General features: G+C 41.0%; 1 protein-coding gene across 2 annotated transcripts in view; it reads left to right on the forward strand.

The window, feature by feature from the left end:
* The window catches only part of mylk4b (myosin light chain kinase family, member 4b), a 58905-nt gene continuing 34927 nt past the window's right edge, over nucleotides 1-23978 (forward strand). The window contains exons 1-2 of one of the 2 annotated variants that reach the window (XM_074668314.1): nucleotides 1-143; nucleotides 11141-11393. In XM_074668314.1, the coding sequence (XP_074524415.1) occupies nucleotides 79-143; nucleotides 11141-11393 (318 nt within the window). In that variant the 5' untranslated portion in view covers nucleotides 1-78. Of the gene's footprint in view, nucleotides 144-11140; nucleotides 11394-19426; nucleotides 19611-23978 lie in introns of those variants that run through there. The other variant, XM_074668315.1, reaches the window with a different exon arrangement.

The raw sequence follows: 23978 nt of genomic DNA on the forward strand, positions 1-23978 counted from the left end.
AGGAGAAGAGCATCCAGGACTTTTTAAAAACCAGCAGAGGAGGAAGGGGAACCTGGAGAGACGGACTCCATCACACCCATGAGAGACATGGGGGGAAAGGAGAAGAAGGTTTTGGTGATTGCAAACGTGCCCAGCTACAAGGGGTGAGTTTGTTGGTGTAACTAATCAGCTTTTACAGAGAGGCATGTTTTACCTGCATGCACTGACGGTGTGTGTTATTCCTCAGAGAGGCAGAGCGATGTTTAACGTGCATATTGTTCATGTTTTGCATTCTAACACCTCTTTTCCTGAGGTGTCACTTACGCTCGGTGCAAAGTGCTACTTGTCAGGTTACACGGCGCTATGATTTACCTCGTGCGTGTTGACTCTCGGCTTGATTTGAAAAGACAGAAAACTTTCCACCTTCAATTTATATTTCCCAGAAATTAAAAAATACAAGTCAGAAGGAAGTTTTAGATTTCTACTTTTGCAGAACTCAAATTTAAAGAACTTATAAGTGTTTCTGTCAGAGTTGTTTTGCAGATTTATTCAAGAGAATTGAACAAAATAAAACATAAATTTGTCCCGTATGAAATTAAAATCTCAGATTACACTTTCAAGTGCAGTTTTGGCACAAAGCAGAGCGCAATTCAATCTGCAGGAGACCAAAATAAGAGCCGTGCTTTGTCTTTGCTGAAATGGAAAAGTACATTGAGCAGCAGACGCTCTTCAGTTACACACTTGTGCAGAGGTTGCTGAGCTGCTGAGACGGATGAGAGCGGCTGCAGGAACTGAATATGTGTGTTATTTCTCTGTATACTGTGCACCATGTGTGTGTGTGTGTGTGTGTGTGTGTAGGGGGTAACTGTACCCATGAGCCCTCAGAGTTTGTTTGTGTGTGTGTTTATTGTATACAGCACTTACAGCAGAACATCAGGGTCACCCAGCTTCGTTAAAAATCCCGTCTCCGTCCTGAGGGAGCACCCTCGCTCCAACTATTTGCATTCGACACTCCAGAGAGCTATGGCGATGATACGTTGATCAGGACTTGGCTTTCAAGCCGCCGCGGGCTCCTGGCAGGGCTGGAGAGGAGGGAACGCCGGGTTTAAGTCTGAGAAAAATAAACCTGCTGATCACTTGATATTAGCGTGTCGAGCCGTCACCGGGCTTAATTTGATGCTGATTAATTTGAGAAGTGCTTGCGGTCACATGAGGATTCCCTTCCATGGAGATAATTTATTTTCTTCCTGTTTTGGAGGAGAGTTTCACGGTCAGTTTTTACACTAATTGCTTTCTTTGGAGGAGTGAAGATGAAGTTGAACTCCACAGTTAGATCCTAGAGTCATCTCTTCTCTTTCATACACTCAGAGACACCTCCCCTACATTCCTATGGTTTATAGGCTTTGATGGCTGTTTCCATGCAACTACTAAACCGGGACAACAGAGGCCCCCCAAGAGAGCCAGCACCCACTCTGTGCATTCAAGACCGGCCCCTCCCACTGGGGCCTTCTCCCAGTTCTGATACCGTAAAAAGCTCCTTAATCTGCCCAGTTGCTGTTTCTGTACCATGTAATAAACAGAGCACACTTTTACATAAGTCAGACATTATACATGGATGTACGCATGCACACGTGCTCTCGGCACATGTGCCCCCCCACACCCACCACACACACACACACACCACACACCTCTTCATGTTATCTCAGCTCAGAGCGAGCGCAGTGACTGTTTACCTCGCAGCAGATACACAAAGCAGACACGGAGATGATATCTGAAATTTAACTTCACAAGAAGCTGCGTGAACTGGATCACCCCGACTCATTGTGCAATATTCAAGCTGGGTTTGTCATTCAACACCGGCTCGGATTGAGACAGACAGCCCCCTGCGGTGTCGGACGAAAATAGATAATCTGGATTTTAAAGGTAGACGTGGACTAAGTTTAAAATGAGGGTTTATGCTCTGTTAATTGTCACTTTACCTCTGCTTTGTAATATCCAGATTGTCAAAACTAAATCGAGACTAATCCTGCGAGAAGTTACAGCCACCACAGAAACTCTTGCTTTGTTTTGTTGATTTGTTTTTCATTAGGAGTTGAAAAAATCAAGCCATGTGCTATGAAAGAATAAACAGTATGCTACCTTCTCGTTTTTACGCTTTCCTGAGAGTGACCCTGACAACATAAGTCAACTGGGTTTGTCTCAAGCAGAGGTCGCCAACCCGTCGATCGTGATCGACCGGTCGATCTTTGAAACTTCCCTGGTAGATCTTGTAAATGAGTAAAAAATGAATGACTTTGCATCACGCATGATGAAGTTTCAACCCATAGCACATTATAGACAAATGCTAACTACGGCTGGAAAAGTTGCAGGTAAGCGAAACAGCTTCTGAAACTTAAATACGAGGGACTTAAGTATAATTCATACATCTAGGCTCGTTAAAACTGGAAAAACATCCTGTGTTTTACATTTTTCCTCAAACCGTCAATAGGTATAGATCTTGAATTCATCCCGGTTGGGTTAAGATATCTCGGGCTTAAAAAGGTTGGTGACCACTGGTCTAGAGTAAGGTGAAAGTGGAATTATACACTTTCACCGTGAGCAGCTGTTGATAATAAAAAAAATAAGCACATCTGCTGTTGTTGATCTGTAGGTGTTGAACACAGAGGATCTGTTCGGGAGCCGGGCGATAAAACAGTGCGTTGAAGGCTGTCCATATTCAAAAGTTCCTCCAAATGTGTTGTTCTTCTCCCAGCAGCAGAAAATACAACAGGAACATTCTTCATGGCCCAACATACAGGGGGCAGTGTCTCACAAACGCACCTCTACCACAGCACTAAACTAGAGAAGAAGAAGTTCTTCACACTGTTTACAGCATTTTTTTCTGTCACCTCCTCTTCTCTGCTGAGTTTGGGCCACAGACTGTATATAGAGTGGACAGCGTGGCTCCGCCTTTTATCATTATACGGTTTTGAACCCAAAATACCCCGTCACAGACGCAGCCATTGAAGCAGTTGTGCAGCCAGAGTCTGCGCAGTAGAGACTGTGAGGGATTCTGGGAGAATCTGAGTGGAGCTGGGTGACAAAAATATTATTATTTTTTCTTTCTTGGCTCTCCCTCCCGACATATTTTACAATACACAAGAACAGCAGCTGTAGATCATAGTTTAACATAAAACCTAATTTTTTACCTAATGAAAACAAAGCTTTTCTGTAAAAAGAGGACTTGAATACAAAGCAGCCAAATGATAACTTTAAATCACCACAGCATACGGACATGAGAGCTTGACCACAGCCCATCTAGAATGACTGGGGAGATGGATTTTTTTTTTTTTTTTTTACCTATACTGCAGCCAGCCACCAGGGGGAGCAGTTTTTGACGTCCATTCTTACAGTCTATGGTTTGGCCATGCTAACAATTGTTCATCATACGGTTACCATGGTGACGAAGATTTAAATTCATGTTGACTGTTTGGGGCGCTTCAAGATCTGATTTTCACCAAAGTTCAAGTCTTGTAAGAAAGACAATAAAAACAAACACAAGGGTTAATGAGTCATTGGTAGTGATAAAGGTGGCTTGATTGATTTATAAAGTACAATGGCTGAAATGCACCAGATGCTTCTCCAGTCTGTCTCCACCCAGTCACAACACCCACCAGCCACAGCCAGACTGCAATGGAGGGGATCCAGTGTAAGGTGACACATTGACTTGAATGGAAACCAAGATGATCCAGTACCATGACAGAGCCGAGGTGGACCAGTGATGCATCTGGTGTATTTCAGCCTTTAGGTGTAGATTTTTTATGGATGTAACAGATCAGTATGTTTACAGCTGTGCTTCAATAATGAAAAGCAAATGTTCAAATGTATCTGAACAAAGAGTCTGCATTGATAAGGAGTGTGTTTGATTATCATCACAAAATCAAATCCAAACTCCAAATCATGCAAAAAGCCACCATCTTTGATCCGCCAACACATGAGAAGCTTACAGATGTAGCTCTGGCTCAGACACAACTTATAAGTCATTAATAGTCATAATAATAAGAATAATAAATCAGATTAGCAATCCTAATCTTGTTTTTTGTTGTTTATCAATTTTGATTTCTGCTGCCGTGATTCCACAAGCACAGTTTGGAAACACAGATGAGTAACTCCAAGTGGTCAGATATAACTTTATTTTCATTAACTGGTCAAAAAGAGTTGCAAAAGTACTTAAATTTTGATTTAAAGCCTCTGTAAAGAAATTTATTTTTGTGATGACTGTAGCACCCCCTGTGGACAAAGTTGGAATTGCTTTTTTTAATTCAACAAAATTGTACACTTTGGTTAAGTTTTAAAGGCTTTCCAAACCTCACTTTGACCTTTTTGTCCAACAAAGGGTTACCTTGTTGTTGGCATTTTAACCAGAGAAGTTGAAGTATTACAATAACAATTATAGTACTAAAAATATAGTAATAATATTGATAATGTTGGTTATTGATAATAATAAACAAACAAAAAATACTCTGCAGAATCCAAATACATAAAAAATAAAAAAAATAGAACATATTAAGTGATTAAATAAATCATATATCCGAAAAGGAGTGGAAGTTAATCTTCAAAAATGTCTTTTTTTTTCACTTATCACTTAAAAATACAAACAAGATTAAGTACATCATCGGTGTAAGCATCTGTAAATCACCTGACAATGTTGCTCATGGTCTTATTTACTTTTGTGGGTCTTAAAGAGACATTAACATTAATCTCAGGTTGTTTTCTTGTCTATATAAAACTTCTTCATTGCATTTTTTTATCCATCCAGACGACTCAAACATAGTGCAGGAAATTCCGTGACAAAGATAAAAACCAGCCCTGCGATTGACTGGCGGCCAGTCCAGGGTGTACCCTGCCTCTCGCCCAATGATTGCTGGGATAGGCTCCAGCCACCCGCGACCCTACACAGGATAAGCGGTATAGAAAATGAATGAATGAATGAAGATAAAAACCAAAGATATTTTCTTCCTTATTTCATTATATTTAGCTTAGATTTGTTAGCACGCAGTATACTTTCAGTACGTCAGCACTTGCCCTCTTTCCTTTCATGCATCCTGTTTATTTCCACTCCACTGCCCTGGAGCCATTTTGGGACCTTTGTAAGACATAAAGAAGAGTGACACAGAGGAGTGTTCCAGCGTCACCTGTTACCGTTGTATTTCACAGCTGCTCCTTTAACACTCTTTATTGACCCCATCTTGTGTAATTTGTTGGTGACTATTCATCCTCAGCTGTTGATGAAACTGTTATAATATGGAAACATCCAGACTGTTGCCTCTCCACCGTGTATTATCTTCCTTTTCAACACTCTTGTGCTTGTGTTTCCTGTCCCTTGATAACCTCCACAGATAGCTGTATAAATAGATTGTGGGATATTGAATGCCTGTGTGTTTTAACTCATCACTTTCCTCCTGTGGCACATTTGGCATTAGACGGGGGATCCCTCGTTTTTCTGTCCTAACGCAGCCTGTTGGACCCGCACGGTCCTCAGAGCTTTCATGATTCACGGCTACTTGAAGAGTTATGAGACACATGCGGATCTTCCTATCAGTTACACGGAGGGATTATGATGGAGAAGATGGATAGGAATCCCCCCTTGACGTTTTATGGAGGGGGATTAGAAGAGGCCGCCAGGCAAAGTAAACAGACACAAACTACAGCATTACTTGGACAGCGGCACTCTGGCTACCAGCGTACATGCATACGTTAAACAGAGCTGCATACCACAGGAAACACCCTTATGTAACCGGTGGTTAAAGCAACAACTGCAATGAGTCAAAGTGACCACAATGGAAAGCTTTGTGTTCAGGTTTAATCCCCGTCTGCCCGGCGACCAGCGCTGTGACAGCTCCCACCTCCTAATGGTTTTTTACTGGTGGAGGTTTTCCATTTCTGGTGGTAGTGTGCCCCTTGACCCTCGCCCTGTGCTACTGAGCACCCAAAATAAAGCCCTTTAAAGTGAGTGACCCGGGTCACCAGGTCTCACAGGGTGACACGGCTCTCCAGAGCTGCAAGTCATCTCAGCTGCAGCCGACAGCGTCAAAACAGGCATCAGAGTTCTTGAAAGGCTTCCTGCAAAACAGGCAGGGTGGTGGCCGGGTCAGACAACTGTTGTGTCTCGAGGGGGAGTTAGAGAAGGAGAAGAATTCACTTTCTATAATTTCAAAGTTGTAGAATATTGTTGCATAAGTATCCTCTAAAATAAAAAGCATTAATGTAGGGGACTGTGAGAATCACTGATTATATGAGTGAACATGGAAGTCTCTTTAGATATGTCAGTTTTTATATATACATTAAAAATGCCTGGAAAATACATTGTTAAGAAAAAAATGGTGGATTCATTTACTGTTAAGATGTTAAACTAAGCAACAACCTTCAGTCTTGGGAATTATGTGGCTAAAGCGCCAAAAACTGCAGTTCCCTGAGTGTCCACTTGGGGCTGTCCCCAAAAGCCGCAGAAGCTACATACACACCCATTCAATAAAGCAGATTTTTACAGCAAATTTACTATCTGGTTTCGAGGAATTGCTCATGTTTTATTTGCATGCTGTACGAGAGGGAATTTATTTTTTTTAACTTATTAGTTTAAATATATTAAAGTATCAAGTTTTAACTGCTAGAAAGTAAGCTAAAGGCCGGACTATACTCTAATTTTTTGCCTCTTGCTAGGTTGACAGAAAGCTAGGTTTGGTCATTACTTTTTATATGCCCATTCCTGTCATAGGCTACAAAACTTCAGCAACAAGAATATTATGTTTAAGTCACCAAAACATTAATATATATGATTTGTCTTATGAAACAGTTGTATTAAGAGCACTAGTAGTGTAACATGTTTTTAAGTTTAAAAAAAAATCATTAATGATGTGATAATTATGGAGTATTTAAAGGAGTATTTACATTACACATTATTTTTTTAAACAACTGGAAACTGGAAAGGCATCAGTTCAGCAGAGAGACACACACACACACAAGCTCACACACCCTCAAAATGTGCACACACACAATGGCAGATAACTCAAACATGATCTTTCTGTCTTGTAAATACCAGCATTATTTTCCCTCCTTGAGGAAAGGGACAAAAACATGGTGGTATTTTGTAATTTATGTGCCGTATAGAAAACGTTGTCCACCACCAAGAAGAGTAAATCTTAACTTACTAAGAACCACCCAAACAACACGCTTCAACCACTTGTCATCATGAAGGTTACAGCTGATATGCTACAAGAAATGAGTTAATTTTATCTCACACTGCCACAATAGCACTATGATCCTATAGCAGAGAGTGATAAAACAAAACAGTAACTAGGGGTTACTTTTAAACGTTAGTAGTTGAGATTTCAGCACCAGTATAGGTTATTCTGATCGGGTTGGGCGGGACTGGGTTGATTTACAGCATATCAAAGTCTGTAGGACAACACCATGCTGGCTGACAAAGTTTAGTAGAGAGAAGACAGGCCTGTGTTTTTCTCTGCTGAAAACGATTTCTGTGATTAATTTTATAGTGATGGTGGACACTGGAGCCTAACTGTCAGACAGAAAAAGGACAGAAGAGCAGAAGAAAGAGAAACAGGAGAGAGATAGAGCACGAGCTGAAGGCAAAAAGGCTAAACTGTTTGTGCTAATGTTCATTCCAACCCACAGTCAGCAGTTATTCTGCAGTGGTCTGTTCAAACTTGAGAGTCTATCAATAAAATGAAGAGTGAGGTTACGTTAGCTCTGCTTGGTAGATGACTGGCAGGACGTAACCAGGATTTACTGATGTTACACATTACAGACACGTCTTAGAGCACTGGACTATGAGTAAGGCTACAATAGCCGTCTACTAAACTACTGTATGAACTGACAGTTAGCTTGTTGTCTTGTTAGCCTACAGATACGTCATAGCACTGGGCAGCTATTAGCGCTTCATTAAGCTTAGTACTGACGTGCTGTAAAAACTAACAATGTTTGCTTGAAGTTACATTTCAAACAACAGTGCTACGTAACTGTACTGATAAGTACCTTACCTTGTTTTGTTGTATCTGGTTAAAATTTGACTTGAACACACTGGAAAAAACTTAAATCTTATCAAGTGTTTTTGTCTTATTTTTAGACTTAATATGAGCCACATTCAACTGGTTAGAGCAGAAAAAAAGTCTTTTTTAAAGTCATTTAAGGACAAAAATGAGGTCCAAATTGCTTGTAACGAGTTGAAAAAAAATCTGCCAATAGAACAAGAGAAAAGTTACTTGTATTAAGACATTATTCTAGTTTTAAGAAAATTTTGGGGCAATTTTTTCCTGTTCCTTTGGCAGATTTTTTTTACTTGTTACAAGCGATTCCGACCTCATTTTTGTCTTTAGATAGTTAAAATCAATACATTTCCCGGGACTGAGTTGAATGTGGCTCATATTGAGTCTAACGAGTGAATTTTTACTTAGAATAAGACAAAAACACTTGATAAGATTCAGTTTTTTGCAGTGCAAAGAAAATTAGTTCCAAAACAAACACAGGCCTACAAAGCAAACTGTTAAAACATGATTGCTCCTCAGACATTAGTTAAGCAGAATTCTGTTTGCAATAGCTTTTTAAATTGTTTAGGAAACTGCTTGAACTGCAGCCACATAAACTTCTGGATAAACCTAGAGAGCTATAAACTTGAGACATGCTCAACTTTTGCACAATATTTCATTTATGTGACAAACAAATATCATCAGAGGAACATAAACTGATGCAGGGCTGCTGGAAGTGCGTGGCTTTATCAGTCATTTTTGCTCATACTTGAGAGATTTGTCTTATCCTGCAAAATGTAGACTCTTGTTAAGCTTCAGTTACATAAATCAGGGTACTCCAGTGTCTGCTCGCTTGGATCTATCAATAGGCTAACTGGCTTCTCTGGACATTAAGTTTACACCCACGTGCTGACAGGAAGATATATCACGTACGACAGACAATCTGCAGAAGGATCGTACAGTTGCTGCAAATGCATTTCAGTATTTCAGTCCTTGGCTTGGCAGGTCTTTGCTGCTATTTCTCCTTGATTGCAAGAACTAAAATTAACCTAAAAATTTCATTATGATAATTTATTTTCTGCAACAACATATGCTGATAAACAGTCTGGTTATTTGCACTTTTTAGCATCTGCAGCTGAGATCCTCAACAGGCAAGCTGAATGAAAGTTATAAATGGACTATAAAGAAGTTGTAGTTGTGAAATCTGTGCATAAATCACCGTCTGTAAAAACTGAGCATAAGTAGCAGTGACAGGTGCCTCCCTGGCCACTCTTTCAGTTTTAGCACTGCAGCTGAAATCCTACCCTGAGAAAGCCCCTGATGCTGAAGAACAGGCTGGCTGCAAACATGCAGCCCACATCACATACACTTCACTGAAACTACAGCCACGCTCTGACCTCAGTAATTGTCAAGCAGAGGCAGGACATTCACACTCTGGGGGTATAAATATCCCCAGTGATCTTCCATGACTCCCCCTGAGGCCCAACAGGTAGAGCGCAGCAGAAAGCCAGCTGTCTCCAGCAGGCGTCAGCGCAGATTTCCCCCCCACATCATCAGTCACAGTTTGGATGACTGTGGCGCTGGACCACCGCACAGCTCCATCAAAGCATACGCTGTGCACTCATTGCTCAGCTATTTGAGCAGCGTGCGTTAAAGTTGTGTAATGGACTTGAGGGGAGATTTTGTTATCCCACTTCTGTGAATGCAGGAATCCCTTTAATTCACCGGTTTCATTAGGCCACAGCAAAGCAATGCTACAAAGCAGCAACAAGGCCTGTTTGATACGAGTGTGGATTTACAAGATGGTTGCATGGATGCGAAGCCGTGACCTGATCTTTGAAGTGATTTATTCGGTGTGTTAGATAATGCTGATGGATTTACAGACGGGTATTTATAGTCTTCTGATTCAAGCGAAGATGATTCTAATTAACTGCTTTTTAATGACACTGCTGAATATTTCCTTCATTAGTAGTTTTCCCTTCACGGATCCCTAAAGCTCAGGCTGAAGTCCTCAAATTTCTTTCCGTATTTGGACCAATCAACTGTCCAAAACACAAACAGCTGACTTCCACACTGATGTAGGACAAAAACAAGCAGAGACTGTAACAACTTTGTGCAAGAGTACCCACCTGCAGGGACTGAGCACACCATATCGTCAACACATAGCGGAAAAGGCAACCCGGAAGTTGGTCTTCTTTTTTTTAATGTAAGAATGTGCAATTAAAGATATTATAATTATTTTATTTTTTTTATGTAAGAATGTGCAATTAAAGATTTTTTTTTTATGTAAGAATGTGCAATTAAAGTTATTATTATTATTTTATTTTTTTATGTAAGAATGTGCAATTAAAGCTATTGTTATTTTTTTTTTTTTTATGTAAGAATATGCAATTAAAGATATTATTATTATTTTATTTTTTTATGTAAGAATATGCAATTAAAGATATTATTATTATTTTATTTTTTTATGTAAGAATGTGCAATTAAAGATATTATTATTATTTTATTTTTTATGTAAGAATGTGCAATTAAAGTTATTATTATTATTTCATTTTTTATGTAAGAATGTGCAATTAAAGATATTGTTATTTTATTTTTTTTATGTAAGAATGAGCAATTAAAGATATTATTATTATTCTATTTTTTGAACACAGAAACTGTTGCTAGCAGCCCCAAGCGGAAACATGTCACCAGGAAGATGGAAAGAAAATGTTCAAATAATTCTTCAGATTTAAATACAGGACATAAATCGATAATTCATGGCTTGTCTAAAGCGGTAAAGAGTGTACAATTATTTGTTTTTTACAGAATTGAGCTAAAGCAAACGGTTTATTTTCTGCAGATTTTCAAAGAGGACGTGTGAAGAAACGTGGTGTTGACGGCAGTCTCATAGAATCATCGTTCTTTCCCGCCGTTTTTCAGCAGTTGGTGACGTTTGATACATTCAGGGGCTGTTGGATATTTGAGAATTTGACGATAACGCCACTTTTTACAGCTTCTGAACAGGACAAACGGTTTGTAAATGCCAGGCATTTGGAAAAAAAAAAGTGCATTTTTTTAACCTGCCTGTGAGTTAGGGATGCCCAGGGTGAATCAGTTTAGATTCTAAAATGAAAATTTCACTTTCGTTGTCACCTCAGGTCGGACAAGAAGACTCTGTGCAACGATTCTGTTTCCGGGAAAAAGAATGGGAAACCTCCGATGTCCGCCGTCCCGCCTCCGATCCCCATGTCGCCCATCGTGGAAAAGATGGAGGGCCTGAAGGCCATCCGTAACCGCAGCAACAGCCTGCGTCTGGGCCGCCTGGCTTTCTACCGACACCTGGAGAAGGTGGAGACCATGCGCTGCTTCTGGGAGCTCAAACATGTGGAGCTGGAGGGAGGAAACCAACAGGTAACACAAACACTGGGACAGCAGACACTTATTTCTGTTGTCTAGAAATTTATATTTGTTGGAAAAAAAACCCATCAAAATAGGACGACTGTGGAAAATCATGAAAGAGTCAAAAATTCAGACAAGATGCGCACACTCACAGCTCAACCACCTGGGAGACATTTTTCTGTTTGCTGCTCTATTAGAGTCACTCAAACTCAGAAAATCAGAGATATTTCTTAATATTTTTTGCAATCTGTGTCTATCAAATAGTCATGCAAGGAATTTCAAAAAAAATGTGCTCATGATGTCAAAAATATTGTTAAAGGTAACAATTATGGACCTGAGGTGAAAAATCATGTAAAAGTAATAACCACACACTTGATCTGAAAATTGTGAAATATCAAAATATTTCAAATGTAATGCGATAAAAACAGAAAAAAAAACACACAAAAGAAAAAAAAAAAAAAATGCAGTGTTTTAAAGAAACCAAGGTCCAAAGTAAAAATCATGAAAAAGTTGCATAAAAAGTCATGACAGCTGATCGATGAGAAAAGCATGACAAATGATATAAAACCAGCAAAAAAATTGTGAAAAAGTAAATTTCCCAGATTTGATATAAAGTGGTGTTAGAAGTGATGACCCTGGGCCTGATGCAGGATCATAAAAAAGTGACGCAGCGACTGTTATCACCTTCTAAGGCCAGGTATTTTCAAAAATGAGTGTCACCCACTTGTTTGTTTTAAAAATACTTTTCTCTACACAGAGTAGGTAAATCCGCCAAAAAGTGCGGCTCGGGGGAAGCCAAACCCATATTTGTCAGGGATTTCCTGACATAAAACCTGTGCCAGCCAATCAGAACGAGTCCCCATCATTTAGCTGTGACATTTGGGAACTGGAAACTCTGTTTATTGACGTCTGCACGGAACCATGAAACCAGGGTTTTCCAAAATCTTCACCTTGGCCAGAGTTTTCAGTCGATTTTAGAGATGTAAAGCTGCGGTTTGGTGTGGATGACAGGTGTAAACGCAATAAAATATGCGCGGTTTCGCAAATACCCAGCTGCGTGTGGACATGACCCAATGCTTTAATTGCAGGCTTGTGTCCTCTTCAAAAAAATGAAGTTTTTACATTTGCTTCTGGATGAGAGTGGTACAAACACAGAGAATCTGAGAAATCATCATATATATATTCTCCTCCTCCTGGTGGATCAGAAACCCTAAAGCATTTATTGTAATATTGTAACTGTTCCTTTTGGGTTGCAAAACTTGCTTTTAGCTTAAAATACTGGATTTCCTCATGAATTTTCAAAATAGTAACAGCTTGTAAGTTCACCCTTGAACTGAATGAGTAGCTGAATCTCTTCAGCTGCAGTTTTGATTACTTTACTGATTACTTTAATGCAGTGGGGAACCTTCAGGGACTTCTAGGCCTTCAGAGAAGGCCTTAAAAAATCTGGACCGAAAATATACGTATCATATATATATATATATATATATATATATATATATATATATATATATATATATATATATATATATATATATATATATATATATATATATATAATTTCTCATTTAGTTGAATAAAATACATTTAATATTTCATGTAAGTTTTAAAATTAAGTGTACTGCAAAGTTCACTTCAGCAATGAAAGGGTTACTGTCTTGAAACATGTTATCTCTATCGGAGCCCCGTCTGCTGGCTCGTTAAGTGGTTAGGACTTCATGAAGGCCAGGCTGTGTTTTGGTTTGGAGAGAGACAGGAACATTGACCAATCACGATTTGATTGTTTGGGGGGCGGGACAAAAACAGAAGAGCATAGGCCTTCGTGAAGTCCGAACAGTGGGCAGAGTGGTGAGAACGGTGAGAGGAATGGCAGAAGACGAGAGCGAAGTTGTGGCTAGCTTGTTAGCATTTTTTCAGCGTGTGAGAGTAAAAAATTCATCTGGGGGCGCTCGTGCGAGTGCTTATGTCCTAATACTTCATCTATCACGGGCACTGTAAGGGACATTGTGGTTTGAATTATTCCTCTCTTTCACTGGCTCAGTCAGTCTCCTCCACCTGAACTCTCCCCTGTTCTAAAGACAGAGCGCTGTCGCGTACACACGCAGCGCGTATGCGCATCACACACCGAAGACAGACAGAACTTCACAACAACACACGTTTCACTATTTTGGAGTCAGCCTTCTCACTATATGATTCACGCTGCTCTAAACTCTCCTGATTGAAGAGGATGCTGCGTAAGAGCAGAGCTACGTTAGTTTAACTCACGACATGTCATGACATGTCAACACCAAAAAAGAGAGATAGAAAACAGCTAATAGGCTCTGATAAACTCTTCATCAACAAGTGCAGCACAGTTATCTGTCTCCGTCTCTGGGGTCTCCTGCAGCGTCTTTGGATCAAACCAACTAAGAGGGAGGGGGTGGGTGATTTTTTGAGATTTCGATATAACGCCCAAGTACGGGACTTGATTCACTTTAAAAAAATATTAGCGATCACGGGAGCATACTTAAAGTTGGGGGACAATCAGGAGAAATCACCAGCCAGGACAACAGCCAGAGAAGAGGTTTAAAAAATGGGAGACTCCCTCCATATTCAGGAGTGTTAGCAGCCTGCCAGTACTCTCGATGGGTAAAAGTAACGAGTTTATGTATGACACAGATTGACAAAGATAAAAACTAAAGACATTTTCTTCATCATTTTAGGTTATTTTAGAAAGTTTTGTAAACTCACTTCATAATGTTAGTCATTGTTTTATGTAAAGCCTCTTTTTTTATTATATTTATTCAATGAAAATGTTTTTTGTTAACTACTTTTTTCCGCGATGATTTCTTTTCTGGGCTGTGAGGGCTGAGGTGAAGGCCCAGCTGTAGTACTCACGGTTCGCCACTGCTTTAATGTCTGTAAACACTGAAGCAGAGTCGACTTACAAACTCAACATTAAGATTTTGACTTCGACTGCACAGCAAAAAAAGGAAATCTTATCAAGTGCTTTTTTCTTATTTTTGGTAGAAAATGCCTTTCTAGGCTTAATATGAGCCACATTCACCTGACCAGTCTAGAAAAAATGTTTTATTTCAAGTTATTAAAAGACAAAAATGAGGTCTTAATTGTTTGTAATAAGTTTAAAAAAAATCTGCCAACAAAACAAGAGAAAAGTTACTTGTATTACAAGTTGCTGCATGTAACAGAAAAAAAACCCAGGTAAAAAGCAAAAGAAGCTTCATGAAGAAAATGACGCAGACATTCAGCGTTTTCTGGACTTCTTGGAGAGACTGAACAAAAGTATTTCCAGGACTCTGCTTGCATCAGGCTGTCCTCATCTCTATAAAAGTATTACACCCCATGAAGGCTTTACTGCCCGTGTTCATCCTGATCCACCATCGTCGTTCTGTGCAGAGCCGGGATAAAGAGAACTGAAATAACTCACCGCAGACGCTCTTCCAGCTCCCTGCACCTGTTGGCAGCCGGCACAGGCAGGTGGAATATGGCACCACCACTAGGGGGAGCTGCAGTGGAGCTTTAAATCAACTGAATGGGATTGATGTGCACAGATGTGGTGGCCACAAGGTGGAGGTAGAGAGTCATGTAGATGATGGATTAAATGTTGAAATCAAGATTTTTTTTTCTGATTTATCTGGGCTCTAGGTTCATAGTTCCAAACAAATTGGTTAATTTTTCTTTTATTTACACAGTAAATATCTAATATTTAAAATCTGTGAAGTAAAACCGTTTATCCAGCTGTCTGGTCTCAGAGCACGTACTGTCAGCTGAGAATGCAGGTAAACAAAATCCTGAGCATTTTTTCATTACGTTGAGAATTTCTCCTCTGTCCACCGTGTAAATCAGCAGCGCTTTCCAAGTGACCACCGGAGAATATTCTAGATACACGTGGGCTCCGTGTGTAATTTGATATCATCAGGCTGTCACAGAGCCCGCCGAACAGCTCTCTAACCTCCCTCCCTCCCTGCGTCTGAACTCTGACCTCATCTGCACCTTTGCTCCAACACGTGTTTGTCTGATCCCCGAGCTTTACAGATCCCCGTCCGGCTCACACCTCCGTCTCATGCTCCTCGTAGTTTGATTACCACAAACCATCCCACGCTGAGATCAGATCCTCTGGCCTCATTAACAAACGCTGTCACTCAGATCTCTGTGCAGGTTCTCCTCAGATTCCCCCTGAGGAATATTTTCTCTCACAGGGATCCTGCTGCGTGACCTTTGACCCCCACCCACCTGTTGCTGCTTATAAAATCAGGCCCACACTGAGCTGACTTTAAAGCTCCTGTGAGGAGTTTTTAACTGGTCATAAAACAGACGGAAACTGACAAACCTGTCCCCTGATGAGCTTTAAAAACTAACAAGACCATCAGCAACAAGACTGAAAACTCCTGTACTGTTACTTTTAGAGCCATAATGATGCGGCCACACCAAACGCGAACTCTCAAATTTATTTGTGCAAAACGCCTGTCGCGTGCCATGTGAACGCCCCATTCTCGACGCTGGACTATTTTGACAAGCTGAGGGGCCAACGCGCGTTAGCGTGTTCCTGCGCATGCGGGGTAGAGAGCCCGTTCATTTAAAGACCGAAAGCCCAAAAGAGCATCTGAAAACAACGAGCTGTGGTTTCAAAAGCATGACAGGAGAGTGTGTGAAAGCAGATCACAATCAAGGGCTGCTACCTCTCCCTGGTAATTCACCAGCCCTACCTGGCTGTTCCCTGCAACCTCATCCTCGATCCCCCGAACCCCCAATCTATGTTCCCGGAGGTCTCCCTGGGGATAATGAAGGGGTGGAGGAAAGAGAGGACCGGAGAGAGCTTCCATCTTTTCCCTCGCTCTGCCCCTGCCCCGCTCTTTCCTCCTCTCTTTCAGGCTCAAAACTCCACTGAGGAAAACTCAGTCGGACTCAGTGATGACCCGTGCAGGCAAATCCAGCTGGAAACGAATATTTACAGAACTTACCTTCAAAACCTGTCTCCTCAGAGACTTTCACCCAAGCCTGATCCTTTTTCCCGGTCTCTGTAGAGTACACACGTCGTATCGCATAACTCTGGCTGATGACACACCACACAGATTGTTTTCTTCCTCATCTTCCGGCGAAGTTGGAGTCGGAGCAAGCGGCGGTTCCCCCCCAACATCATCAAATCAGTGATGTCGTGGGGGAATGTCATCGCTGATTGGCGGCCATGGCAAGCCTTCACGCGAATTTGTGTCAAAAGTTCAATATTTTGAACTCGAGCGAATTCGCGTCTACCGCCCTAACGCGTGAACGCGTGAACACTCCAAACGCCCCAAACGTGCCGCCCGAGGCGAATCGGCGTCTAAACACCTCTTTGCATTGACTTTGTATGTAATCACGCCGCAAATTTGCATTTGGTGTGGCCGTACCATAAGCCTTTGTGAGGGGGTAGGTGGCACACCAGGTGATTGACAGCCCTCTTTAAAAAGACTTTTATTACTGTTTAGGAATTACTCTACAGAAAAGATTTTCAGTCAGTGATACAAATGACTGATAAAAAAAAAAAAATCAGTTAGGGTGTGAAATTTACTGCTTTGTCCACAGGGGGCGCCAAAACTGTAGAATCAAAAACTCCCCACAGGAGCTTTAAAGCCTCTTGAAACTGTCAAATGGTGTAAAAAGCTATATTTAGACAACCTGCCTGAAGTGGCTTCCTAAAATCTATTAACTACAATTATACCACGGTCAGTGAGAATTCCAATGTCAACTAGCGTGCATTAGATTGGTCTAATGCACGCCAGTTGACAGTTAGTTTGGCAAGTTAAATTACCGTTGTATCACTCTGCTGTGCGCGTTACCATAGCAACGCCTCACACACATTTCAACGCATGAGAGACCAGCATGCGCTCCTACTGGGCCCCGTCTCTATAAAACCTGGCTTGCACTACAGGATTCTCGCCCCGATTAAACCCAGATTCGGTCCTCCCAACAATTGGGGAAGAAATCTGGTCGGGGACTAAAATCGACCCCGACGTTCAGCCAAGATTATCTTCTAGTGTGAGTGGTTGACAGATGAATCTTTAGCCCATCGATCGTCTCACAGACTCGTCGGAGCTGCCCCGATAATTTTCAAACATGTTTGATATTAATCTGGATGATTACAACATTCATTCTCACTGAGGATGACAAAAGACAATTAGAAAGAGCCCCAGAGACCGGACAACAGACAACAAACGCAGGCTCAAAGTGCAACTGAAGGCTCCAGGTCAGCTGACTTTGAGCTCCACCGGCCCACTCGAGCCAGTTCAATAATGCCTTTCAAAATAACACATAACCACGCCATTTTCATACAGTAGCAAACTGTTGTTTTAGCAGTGATCGGTGTGAGATCATGCCATTATTGGCTGATACAGCAACAGTTACTCCGCGGAGTAACACCACTCCGCTGCGGGTAGTGGTGTTCCCACTCCACGTCGTGCCTTAGAACGGTCTAATGCACGCTTCCGAGTTGTTTAATCCTTACATCTAAATCTTAAAACATGAAATATTAAGAGCTCACTATAAATCCTAGCAATATTTTTGGCTACAGTGTTGGAAAAAATTATAGAACACTTGTCGGCCTGTCGGTCAGGTGACCCTGAGCTGTGCCTCTGATTGGGCGTGCTCGCGCTCTTAATATCCTCTGAACGGCCGAGTTTAAAAAAAATCACCCGTACAGTGTGTGCTGATAGTGATATTAGCGACTCAGACAGGAGACGTTTTTTGAACCAGGCTGTGAATAGGTTAATTTCTGCTTTGAAAACAATTTTTTTTGGCTTGGTGTGTTTGTGACTTCCGGTACTTCCGGAGCCAGCCTCAAGCAAACACTGGAGAAACAGCAGATTTTAGCACTTCAGCATTTTCTCATATTCTCAGACCTGAGGTTGCTTTTTATCAAGTGTTTTGGCTCCCAAGAAGGCCTTCAGGGTGTCTTTTTCAACAAATGGGCCCCCCCTGCTCCCCCTCTGTGCACACCCCTGCTGGTATACGACTTGTACCAAGATATAAATGTAATCGACTAAATTTCTGGTTAACTTGGCCTCTTCTGGCTGTTAACAGAATGTTTTACTTTTGTAGACAGTAATTTTATCCTTTATTTTTCAGTCAATGAAAAAACAAAGAATGAAAACAAAGGTTTTCAAATTTTTTATCAATGATTAGTTCATGTTTTGCTCATATGTCACACTTCAGTGAAACTGTGACTCTGGGAATGAGGGAAGATGATCAGATCAGCTCGAGTGCAGTGGTCACGCTCTACTATGTGGTTTAAAATCATTTATCTCTACATGACTCTGAGTCACACACACCCAAAGGCAGTCACAGTTCAGCGACAAAGCCAGGGTTTCATTGAAGACTCAAACATGACCCCCTTTTCCTCCTCCTCACAGAAATAATGGATCGTAAATCCTGAGTTATCTCTTTCTGTCTGTGTCCTGCTCTCAGTGCTGCATATCAAAACCAGCTGAAGCAGCAGCACGTGCCCTCAGGGCAGATAAACTTAGCCACACACGCAGGTGTTTGTTTACATGTAAGCGTGTTTGTCGGCTGCTTTGCCATTGTAAGAATCTGCAGTGATTCAGAGGCGTGTGTGAGGCTGTTTTTGAGCAGAGAAAGGAAGGCTTCTGCAGGACAGATATAAACCTCAGGGTATGCATGCATGAAGTGCTGTGTCTGAAGTTAAAGGATACCACAGGGGTCTCACTAACATACCAGCCGCAGCAGCAGCAGGCATCTGATTCTGCGTACAGCAACGACACCCTGAACCCAACACCACCTGTCCCCTTCTCGTCTCGGAGACAGCGTGTCCTCTCCTTTTAGGTCCCGGGTGGGAGGCAGGGAGGACGCCGGGTGGAGGGTGACTGGTTGGCTGGGTGGGCAGGCGGCTTCACAGCACAGACCCTCTTCTTGTCTGAGCTCGTAGTGAGTAAGAGATTAAGCATTCAATGCAGAGCCAAAGGAGCCCGGCGATTTCATAACAAGCTCCCGCTGTTTGCTCCATGTCAACAACCTGCTGCCACCTGACAGTCCTTCGCCACAGGTGGCCCCGAGGAGCGAGACAGACAGCCGGTGCAGGCAGACGTCAGGGAGAGGAACATGGAGAATTTCCTGAAGGATAAAGACATTTGGATATTAGGGAGTGTGTGTCTGGTGGCGACTTTCCTCTGGGGACGACTGTGGAAATTATTCCCTGTGAAGAGGAGAGGAAGGACCACATCCTCTGCAGACGCACAGGTAACCAGAAGAGCAGGTTGGAGGTTTATTTAACCTGAGTGAGGAGGAAGATTGTTTTAAAGAATGCAGGAAATGAACATGTCTCTGTTTATGGAGCCCAGCTGTCGCTCAGCCCATAAATTAAAGCAGAGCCTGACAAGCTGCAGGCCCGCAGAAACCGGAAGTAATGGATGCTATCAAATTATCACCTGGAGTTACAGCCAGAGCGATAAAAATCTGTAAAAGTAGCTTATCAAAAACAAGAGGTCAGGTGATGTTTGACACAACATCCAGCAGCAATTTTTAGATGATTTCCCTCAGAATACTGTAATTTTATTAAATTTCTCTCTAATAAAATGCTTCAATACAGTTATGACTCATCAAAGCCGAATTTTTATTACAGTAAAGGTGAAATTCATGTTTTTATTAATAGTTTAACAGGTTCAGCATCTTATGCAAAATTCAGGATATCATTGCAGAGAAATCCGTGTGTACCTGTCTGAATCAAGCAGATCCACGTACGATGTCAAAACAGAAAGTTGTTGAAAAATGGAGATTTGTCTTCAGCTGTGAGAATTTTTTCTTCAGACAGCTTTGTACTTTTATAAGTAGGATACAAAGGATACATGTTTGATTTTTTTACAACCTAAATTGATTTTCTCTTGTTTTCATAAAAAGATGTGAATTTACATTAACAGTCAAATTAACATCAACATGTAGAGTAATAAAACCATGTGTACCTGTTGCTTCAGTGACTTATATGCTTTGATTTATTAGAATATGTCTGAGGAAATAATTCAAGGATCGTAACTTTACACCTTTGCTCAGTGGTGTGCACAGAGGGGGGTCTGGGGGGGCAATCGCCCCAACTAGTGTCTCAATTATTGAAAAACATGCACGCCAAAGTGCCCACTTTCTTTCTTTCTTGTTTTTTTCTTAAGTTTTTGGGCTTTACCTGACTTTCATGAGACGGGAGAGGAGGGTGGATATAGTAGGAAAGGGACAAGAGTGGGGAGAGACACAGGGCACAGGCTAGACCAGGGGTCTACAACCTTAACTTTCATAAGAGCCATTTTGTCTCAGCTCACCCTGATTGGAGACATTCTGGAGCCACAAAATCGACTTTATTTTCAAAATAAAGATGATAATGTGTATAAAATTAGAAACATAGGTAAAATCTAGTGAATAATTATCACAATGAGAAGTTATTTTGAATTTATTAAATTGTACATGTGATGTCTTGGTTTTTTATTTAAATTGAATTTGCAAAAAAAAAAAATTAAAATTGAAAATTTCCCAAAAAAATGTAAAATTGAAAAAAAAAAATGCTGTAATATCAAACTTAAAAGATTGACAAATTTGCAAAAGTTGCAATATGATTAAATTTTTGAAATTTTGCTTTAATTTCAAAAATGCAAAAAAAAATTCCAAATGTCAAAATTTAGCAAAAATTGCACAAACTTTCAAATCATCACATTTATTGTCAGTGTCCTTAATCAAAAAAAACAACAACTTTATATCAATATGATTTTTTTAAAAGCCACAAGGAGTGAAAGAACCGTATGTGGCTCCAGAGCCTTGGGCCAGACTCAAACCCAGGCCGTGCGCTCAAGGGGTGAACCTGTGCTGCTAGGCCAACTACGCTCCAACTGCCCACTTTTTTGCCAAAATGCGTGTGTAAGGGCCCTCTTTAAAGGCAAAACACTGATTTCCGCTTAGGAGGCAAGTGTCCTCGAAACTACATGAAACGTAATGTCATCTTCAGTTGTGACAATGCTCTGTATGTGCCGTTTTCTTTTCCCCCTGCTCTTCAAAAAGTCTGTCGGCCTCTGTCTTTACTGAAAAAAGAATATTAAAAGTAATAGACTGACTGGGAAGTAGTGAGAATGGGTCACAAAATATATAGATGAAAAGCAGTGAACATAAAATCAACCCTTACAATAACAAGCAAGTCTAAGGAAACTTTGAGCCCGTCATCTTATGCACGAACAATATGCATAAGCAACAACTTCCATGAGCACGTAAGTCAGCATTTCTCAAACTTTCACTTTTGACGTCTTTGTGATTTGAGAAATCTCAACTTTGGAATAAGTTTTTGAAAACCTCACATCTAAATCTCATGAAACATGGACATGAAGCTTAAAAAATATTCTTTTTCAAATAAATTGACACACGTGAACATGAAGGCCTCAAATTAACATTTGTCCTTCACAGTAAGGTACAGCTTTACTTTGTTATAAAGAATCACTTCAAATCTGTCTTTTTTATTCATGATAAAGTCTTAATATCAGCATTTTATTGTTGGTATTCATCTCAGATGTTGAAATCAACACTTTTCTGTGGACTGATTTGAGACAATGTGTGGCATCAAGTTGTCTCAAGCTTTACCTTTGGATCAACGGATTATTAGTTTTATTGGAACGAAAAATATAGATGTTTCACAGTTGAGGTTGAGCTGTCATTGTTTTAAGTGTACTCTGTCTCTCCGAAGAGAGACGTCGATCATTATTGATAAATCATGTTCATGTGCAGCTGTTTAAACTTTGACAAAGTTATGCAACAACAGTAGCTTTTAGCATCACGTCACCCACCTGCAGCTCGTGTGTGAGCTCAGGTCAGTCAGTGGAAAACATCACGTCATGTTTCCAGCGTCACACACACACACACACACACGTCAGTGGCACTGACATCTACATTCTGTGTGAACACACTGGACTCCTTCACTCCATCCAGCTGAGGCTACACACACCGTGTCCAGTATAAACCGGTTTATTAGGCAAACACGATCCAGCATGGAGCTAATGTAACTGACTCCTCATAAAGCGTGAGAGCCGTGGAGCTCTCAGCAGCTACAGGCCGTCGGTGTCAGCTCCATATTTTTATTGGTCTCAGTCTTCTTGTCTCAGCTGACAGCGGGCTTATTACAGCTGGATTTATAACTCTATTTATCGTTTCTGCTGACTCAAACTGTTTGTGTGCCAACAGAGACAAAAAGGTGTGCCCAAAAAGTGCAGATTATAAAACAGGCAGGTTAATTTGGATTAATTGGGATCTGCCCAAGGTGATAAAACAAAAACAAACCCCCTCACATCAGAGGTCACAAGATGAGATTAAAGCTGCCGATCTGTCAAACCTGTTTCCCCTCCTTCGTCAAGGTGTTACCTCCACTGTTTGGGTTTCATCCCCTTCTGGCCCTCTTAGTGCTATAACAGTTGATACCATGTATTATTTCCTCTGCTGCGTCACATGACCAGCTGCACGGAACTCCTAATCACTGTGTGACATCATCACAGAACTGCAGCCGCAGAGGAAGAATTTAAATTCACAAAAGTTTAGAAACAACTCGTCATATAGGCCAGAATGTTAACCTAATCTGTGTATAGTTATGATATTTTTGTAGGAAATTTTGTCAGGAATCCATTCACATCATTTTTAAAGCTGTACAAGTTTTACTTTTTTGCTTAGAGGCCCAAATGCAGAGGCCTGCACAAGTTGGAGGCTCCAATCCTATGTATTTTAATGGAGGGAGCTGAGGGGGTTCTGTGGGGTTCATCGACTTTGAGGGCTTGCCATTTGAAAACCGGGTCTGAAATAACATCTTCCACAAGAACTTTTGCAGAGCAGGTTCTTATCTGTCATGTAAGCGAATTTCAAGCCAATACCACTTATGGCTTGGAAGATTTATTTTTTACAGAAAGTGTAAAACTGTGGCAAAATCTTATTTTGAAAAGCAAATTGCTGGCTTTCTGTTAGAGATATGTGAAAAATACCTGCTACCTTTTTTGTGCGTCTCATTAAGACGAACATTTTGGCGTTGGTTTCATCTCTGTACGACATTCCTACCGCCCACTAGGGGCGTTTTAGTGTGTTTCTGAGTGCCTAGGTGGCGCTAGAGGGCATATTATGGGATGTTAGGGGTTATGTTTGATATCATATCAACATTTTTTGGGATTGTGGGGTGTGCGCCATTTTTTGTGAGTTTATGAGCACTTTTTGGAGCTCAAAGCGCAGACGGAATTATAAGAAAGAAACGCATGAAGTACGATAGCATCTCCTAGCTCTTGCTAGAAGGTGTAGGATTAAAAATATTTGGAGTTAAAAATGTTGTTTGCAGGTCAAAATAGCCTGAGTATGAAAAATATTCCATAAAAATCTATATCCTCATCCTCCCATGAAATAATCCTGACATATTTCCCCCAGATCACCCCCTAATGGAGAACATTTTCCTTGTATCCTTGAGTTTGCTGTTGTTTAAAGCTGCTACCAGTGACACATTTCTATGTTTGCCTTTGACTGTTTGGTTTTGTGTGAGGCCTCCAAAGAGTAAACTGTGTCTTGTGCTAATGCGTGTGAGCACGACTAATGTGAGAAGAGCTCCTCCTGCCTCAG

Source organism: Halichoeres trimaculatus, unplaced genomic scaffold (genome assembly GCF_033239565.1).
Source record: "Halichoeres trimaculatus isolate MK-OKI-2021-1 unplaced genomic scaffold, fHalTri1.1 fHalTri1_scaffold_4, whole genome shotgun sequence".
Classification (NCBI taxonomy): Eukaryota; Metazoa; Chordata; class Actinopteri; order Labriformes; family Labridae; genus Halichoeres; species Halichoeres trimaculatus.